Source organism: Triticum urartu, chromosome 5A (genome assembly GCF_056163025.1).
Source record: "Triticum urartu cultivar PI428250 chromosome 5A, HENAU_Tu73, whole genome shotgun sequence".
NCBI lineage: Eukaryota > Viridiplantae > Streptophyta > Magnoliopsida > Poales > Poaceae > Triticum > Triticum urartu.
The window spans coordinates 480,712,151-480,719,339 of record NC_141877.1 but is presented as its reverse complement, the minus strand read 5'-3'; the positions used below and the strand labels follow the sequence as shown (position 1 = coordinate 480,719,339).

General features: G+C 43.2%; 1 protein-coding gene across 1 annotated transcript; it reads right to left on the bottom strand.

Annotated features, from left to right (window-relative positions):
* Positions 1-3,123: 3,123 nt before the first annotated feature.
* On the bottom strand, positions 3,124-6,335 carry LOC147972122 (F-box protein SKIP19-like). Its single transcript, XM_087524234.1, has 3 exons — positions 6,034-6,335; positions 5,646-5,832; positions 3,124-3,534 (listed from the first exon to the last, which is right to left on the bottom strand). The coding sequence occupies exons 1-3, from the start codon at positions 6,333-6,335 to the stop codon at positions 3,124-3,126; spliced, it is 900 nt and encodes a 299-aa protein (XP_087380360.1).
* Between the last annotated feature and the right edge of the window lie 854 nt (positions 6,336-7,189).

The window sequence follows — 7,189 nt, the reverse complement described above, 5'->3', positions numbered from 1 at the left end:
GATCTTCAACAGCTCCCCCCATTGCAGCATCACCGTATTCAGGGGGCACATAGTTGTCATCGTCCTCTTCTTCTTCGCCGTCTTCCATCATAACCCCTATTTCTCCGTGCCTCGTCCAAACATTATAGTGTGGCATGAAACCATTGTAAAGAAGGTGGGTGTGCATGATTTTTTGGTTAGAGTAAGACATCGTATTCCCACATTTAGGGCATGGACACCACATAAAACCATTCTGCTTGTTTGCCTCAGCCACTTCGAGAAATTCATGCACGCCCTTAATGTACTCGGAGGTGTGTCTGTCACCGTACATCCATTGCCGGTTCATCTGCATGCATTATATATAATTATGTGTGTCAAAAGTAAGAAAATCTGACAAGTATTTATCTAAAGTAAGAATTTTTTTCTTTCAGAAATAAGATAAGAACAAGAGGCTCGCCATGGTGGTGCCGGCGACGAGATCGGGGCGGGCGATCGACAGCGGTGAAGACGGGGACGGGGCGTGACGGACCGCTAAATCTAGACAAATCTCGGAAAAAATGGAGTTCGGAGGTCGAGCTTCGAGAGGACAAAACTTAACTAGCGTGGCTCGGGCATTTCATCGAACACCTCATGTGCATAGGAGGTGAGCTAGAGCACCCAAATGCCCTCCCCTCATCGGCCAAAAAAATAGAGCAGTGTGGACTGCTCTACTCACCGGCGAGGGGGTATATATAGGGAACTCATTTGTCCCGGTTTGTGGCAGGAATCGGGACTAAAGGGACCCCTTTTGTACCGGTTCTAGGCACGGACCGAGACCAATGGTTGTGGGCCAGGAGCGAGGCTCATTGGTCCCGGTTTGTGCCTAGAACCGGGATAAATGGGTCCACATAAACCAGGAAAAATGCCTTCCGAGGCCCGTCTGGGCCCCTGGGCGCACGAACCGGAACGTGACTGAATCAGAACTAATGGGCTTGGCAGGCTCGAACCAAAGCCCTGTTTTCTACTAGTGGTTCTTCCTCATTTGGACGCCTATCTTTGCCAGATATGCCCCCATGGAGCCATGAGTCATAGACGCGTGATTTGGTGGAGCTCGAGGTCACACCACCAAGCTTTCGAAAGGATTGGGAGTACGAGGAATGGGTCTAGTGTCACAATCTGAGGCTGATGGGATTTTGGCAAGCCGGATTCGTCACTTGTGTTCCCGGTCCAGCCAAGGCGATGCATGCATTGATGATGGCAGTGAAAATTGGGGGTTTTTATGTTGCTTACGTTGTTTAGGAATATTACAAGCTCAATATGGATTTTCTACATACACACATGTGACATGCGCACGATGACATTGGATTGTTTGTTGCATATATTGCGTTGGAGATGCAAGTTGTATTTGTGTTGTTGTGAGCTTTGACTTCTATATACATTCCAGATTTTTTTTTTCTCAATGACTTGCTGCAATCAATGGGAATGTGTTGCATACACAATTTTTTGCTGCAATGATATTTTGAAATGTTGCGACATTTTTTTGCATGTTTTTTTGTCCTAAATAAAAAATGTTGCGTTGGTGTCGCATGCATAGAAAAGGAAATATTGTAGGTGGGGTTTTTTATTTGGGTCTTTTACATCTGTGTCCCTAACTCGAACCCACTACTCACATTTGTCCCTAATTCGAAAGCCTGCTCAAAAATGCCCCTCCGCCGTTACGTGCCCTTACAGAAATGCCCTTTTGCGCCGTTACCGTCCGGTCAAAGCCGGTCAAAGGGCATTGACCGGCCCCAAAAAAATAGCAAAAAAAATCTAAAAAATCTGAAAATTTGTGAGATCAAAGATACTCAGGTTCGCAAGGCGCGTGCAATTTTTCGTGCTGTTTGGGCATTCCAGGAGCTCGTGTCAAAGGAAAAACAGTAAATATGTAAGCATGTGAACAGTAAATTCAAAAAAATAGCAAGAAAATTCAAAAAAATATGAAATTTTTTGGCATCAAAGAGGCTATGGTCTAAAAGCTGCGTGCCAATTTTTGTTGTGTTTGGACATTGGAGGGGCTTGTGGAGAAAAAAACAAAATCTGACCCGGGAAAAAACTTGGGAAAAAATGACTATTTTGTTTTTTCTTACGAGAGCTCCTCGCAAGTCATTTGATCACAAAAACTTGCAAGCACCTTGTGCACCCAAGCCTCTTTGATGCCAAAAAATTTCATATTTTTTTGAATTTTCTTGCTATTTTATTTCAAATTTACTGTTCACTAGCGTGCATATTAACTGTTTTTCCTCGCCACGAGCTCCTGGAATGTCCAAATAGCACAAAAATCTGCACGCACCTTGCGCACATGAGTATCTTCGATCTCACAAAATTTTAGATTTTTTTAAATTTTTTTGCTATTTTTTTCAGGACGGTCAAAGTTGTTTGACCGGACGGTAACGGCGCAGAAGGGCTTTTCTGTAAGGGCACCTAACGGCGGAGGGGCAAATTTGAGCAGGCTTTCGAATTAAGGGTATATCTGATTAGGTGGTTCGAGTTAGGGACAGAAATGCAAATGGCCCTTTTTATTTCAAAGATTGGATGCTCCAAATTGATCACTTAAGTCAGATCTAACGGCGGCAAATGCGGCGGACCGGTGAACAAAAGCAGTCGGCAGAAGCCTAGCATCGGCAATACAAATGTTTGACAAAATACAAGTTCTGTGGAAACCTTGTAACGAGGAATTTGTTGTGCCTCTAATAATAAAAACAGAACCTGCTTTGGGGGGAAGATCTCTATGTCCGTTATGGGCGGCATCGCCCCATGCTCTCTATCGCCGCATGTGTTGGTAGTTTAAGCGTGCAGGCACGCAGAGTGGATGGAACCTGGTAGCGGCTGGAGGAGCGCCATTCCTTCATAACAAGAAAAAAGTGGAACGCCTTTTCCATTCAACAACGTTGCTATGTTGATCCGATAACATCAGCAAAGCATGGCATATTGAGGATCGACTTCATCTTTTTATCATACTCTTATCAACTGAAACATGCATTATGTCGCATAACTAGCATAAGAAGCGACCAGAAGAGGCTACAACTAATCGCCATCTCATAGGTTCTGTCTTATACGGAAATAAAGTGCGCTGAGTACTATATATGATCCATGGTCCTCTGAACCGCAGCCGAATCATCACACTTAGTCATCCTGCATCCAACCGTAGTCGATATCATGGTCATAGGAAGTGGTCCCAAACTCATAATCATACGAAGCGTTGCGATCGTCGGACATCCAGCCGTAGCCGATATCTCCATGGTAGGAAGCGGTCCCAAACCCATAGGCATAAAACTCATCCCAATCATAAAGGTGATCCTGTGAAGTCGGAAGCCCCAGCGTCTTGACAGTGCCACACTTTGCTCGCAGGGCGCTGTCAGCAACTATGTTGTAGCAGTCGACCACCGAGAGGTGCTCCAGGCACGGGCAGGAGTCGAGGACGGCCATGAGCTCCTCGTTCGTGATTTCGCTGCGGGCGAGGCTAAGGTGCCGGAGCTCGTGCATCATCGAGATGCATGCCACCTCGCCGCTGTCCCACCTGCGCCTCCACGGTTTGTCATGTTGGCGCCGCCTCATCGCAGCGTCGCTTCTTCTTCCTCGGAGCTCCACAACTCTATCCTCTCTCTTTGTCTCTCTGAAGAACACATGAGAACACACACGCACGCACACATTCACCAAAGAGAAAATTAGCTTTGCCTTATCTCTCCCGGTGACAATCAGTCAATCACAGGCGCTATATGGTTTCCTTCAGCCCTCACGGCCTCACATTTCATTCAATCAATGCAATACTTATATACAACAGCTAGCACGGCCAGGAGGCAACTCCCTGATCCGTTTTCTATGCTCACGTTTAGGACGTGTCCAACTACTCCACTATTGCAGCTGCATGCAACCTCCATCTGCTACATACACGTACTAATTAACCTGACCAAATCACTCGACCATACCTCAACTAACCATGCACTAACTAACTAGATAATATCCTAGTAGAGGTAATATCACCAATGATGCTTGAACTTGCCACCAATGTTCACTTTAGTGCCTGAACTTGAAAAATACGCTAAATTGATTCTAGAACTTGGCACGAACGTGCAAATACGGTGTTAATTCAGTCCGCAGACGTAAAATGTGCTGACGTGGCACCGTATTTTGATTAGTATGCACACGTGGCATGGGACCCCTTTCAACAGATGGCTTGCTATATAAATGTCTATATGACTAGTGGGCCCCACATGTCAGCACAAAGGGAAAATCGATGTCAAAAATCACAACCACTATGATTCGATCTTGCGCTGTGAGGATAGCAAAGGCCTGCCCGAGACAATACGCTACACAATTTTGAATGACTGATAACGAGAACTATGTTAATGTCCTGTGTAGGAACACGTTTGTGGCTTGTAAATGGGGCTGCAGCCAATGCAACCCATTCCGCACATATTATATATTTTTAGAATTTTCTAAAAAGTAGGTAAACTAATATCACATTAAATTAATTTTGAGTATTTATGTGTTATAGATATTATATGTTCAAATAAAATAAATTATTTTTAAAATGTTAATGTAATTTTTAAAAATATTCAATTATTTACATGCAGATTATATTAAAAACATTTAGTAAATGTAAAAATAATAATTTTATAATAAATGTACAAAAAATACCTTATGGCTTATATTTAAAATTTACAAAATTACGGATATAAACATTTTTCTTTATATTCACTTGTGATAACTTTCACTCGTGGCATATATTCTTAATTTCTATATAAGTTAAATATATTCACATGTATATATTTATAAAAATTTAAATATTAAATAATAATGTATATTTTTAAATTACATTAAAAAATTTAAGCGACAAATTTATGAATTATAAAAATGTGCATATGATTATTCAAATGTTTGTATACTTCAAATGACAATAATTAGTTGTAATTTGGAAAATATTTGTATTATTCCAAATTATACAATCATTTTGATAATCAAAAATACTATTATATTTATATGATATGTTTTCAAAAATAAGATGTCAATACTTTTTAACATAACTTGAACGTTTTCCTAAATAAGTTATTCTTTGTATGTATAATATTAATAACACATAAAAGTTTAACATTTATAATTTACGTACATTTTAAAAATACTAAAAAAAACTGACAAGTGCAACATTGGCAGCATAATTTAAACCACACGAGCGTGCTCGTTTATAATATAGAGCGTCATTATCCATAGTTGGCAAGAATACGTGAGTGATCTATTGGTTAGGCTGGTCGTTATCTAGCTTGCCTGTCAAGTTCGAGTACTAGCGGGGATTGTTTGATTATTTTCCCTTTATTCTGACATGTGGGGCCCATTGGCCATGGAGATGTACATAAAGCTAATCAAAATATGTGCCACGTCAATGCATTATACGTCTACGGATTGGATTAGCACCGTATTTGCACGCTCATGCCAAGTTATATAACTAGTTCGACGTATTTTCCAAGTTTAGGCACTAAAGTGAACATTAGTGATAAGTTTATGCACCACGAGTGATATTACCTCATCCTAGTACATGCATGCACCACCGCAGCTTCACGCCACAACGGCATCTCACCAAGCTGCCGCATCACACGGCCCTCAGCATCTCCCATGCAGATACATGACCATGACAAGATTAAAACTAACATGTCAAGCACCAGCCGCTTCAGCCGCAGGCATGCCCTGCCAGTGGCCACCATAACGTCGCCGCGGACACCTACACAACCCGAAAGCTCGATGTCTTCTAGCAGAGGGCACTTGGCTACCAGATCGGTGAACCCTTCGCTGGTTACATGGTAGCATGATAAGAGAGCAAGTCCCTTCAGAGAGGGCGACCTGCAAAGTTAAGGAGATAAGATAATTAACGGGATCACCATCCTCTCAGACAATTGAGTATGATTGCTAAGTAAGAAATCGGCAAAACAAGTTTATAGAAAAATTAATGACAACATGATCTAATGGTTACATGTAGTACGATTATTTGTTCTGTGAAAACACTTCTATGATAACACTGGAAATCTGTAAGAAGATGAGTACCTGGCACCAACATAAGTGAGGATCTCATCGGTAACAAAGTTGGCCCCCACAAGCTTCCCGTTGGATCGGTCCACGGCCACCTTCGCCATTGTGCACATGACTCGGGTGCTCTTACTCAAGTGGTTTTGGCCAGGACTGGGATGCGCAAACGCCACGCCTCTGTTTGGATCATCCAAATCAATACCTCTGTTCTTCTCCATCACCTCCTTGTCCCGCGGCCCGCGCCCCATGTCCACCTTGCGCCAGAGCTCAGGCGCCTTGGCCGCCTCCAGCCACGAGTGGCAGACAAGGCCAGCGCCCATGAGAACGTCGACGGCGCCGAGCCCCGCGAAGACCGAAGTAAGCGCATCCAGTGGCAGCTCCGACCAGTCCCTGACTGATGTCACCGGCATAGGTGGGGCGTCTGGCTGCAGCTCCATTCCCTTGGGACACCTGAAAACAATGGTGGTCGTGAGACGACGGCGAGATGGCTTGGTCGTGAAGCTTGGTGTAAAAGAGCCGATGGATCGGATGATGAACCTCGAATCCCAGACCGGCGTCTTGCGTCGGCGGAGCGGCGGCCAGTGCTCCAGTAGGGGCGACCGGGCGAGTGAACCAGCGTCGTTCGAGGTGGTTTATAGAAGCCGGTAGTACTCAGTAAATGAGGAAAGCAGATTGGCCACACATGGTAACGAGCGAGATATAGGTGGTGTTTGGTTCTTTACTCTTAAGAAGACTTTTTCTAGTGTCAACTAAAAAGTCTTTTCCTATTTGTTTCTAGAGATTAAAAAGTCGCTAATCCTTTTCTAGAGGTTATTAAATGACCATGTTGTCCTTAGTATATAGAAAAATAATAATTAAACAACACCATAGGATGGCGGGCCAATGGGTGCATGAAGGGGCATTGTTGAAAAAGTCCTAAAAAGTCCCAAAAAGACTCTCCTTGAGTATCTTCCTCATTTAGTCTCAAATGCTTAGTTTAATCCCTAAAAAGCCCCCCCTCGTTTGGTAAAAAAGTCTTTAAGAAGGACTTTTCTAGTCCGTACACAAAAAAATCCCTGAAAACAAACACCCCCATAGTTGACCTATAACTCGTAGTCGTAGCTGAAAGTTGGAACAGCAGGGTAGCCTATTAATTTCGGCAGATAGTGAAGGGCTAGAAAGTTTATCATTGATT

Bases quoted from the DNA above. Each gene is read 5' to 3' on its own strand.
- LOC147972122 (XM_087524234.1), bottom strand. From the start codon at position 6,335: ATGGGCGCTGGCCTTGTCTGCCACTCGTGGCTGGAGGCGGCCAAGGCG. The intron at 5,833-6,033 runs GTACTCATCTTC...TTAACTTTGCAG, and splicing joins CTCACTTATGTTGGTGCCAG to GTCGCCCTCTCTGAAGGGAC. The intron at 3,535-5,645 runs ATGTTAGTTTTA...CGCCAACATGAC, and splicing joins TGAAGCGGCTGGTGCTTGAC to AAACCGTGGAGGCGCAGGTG.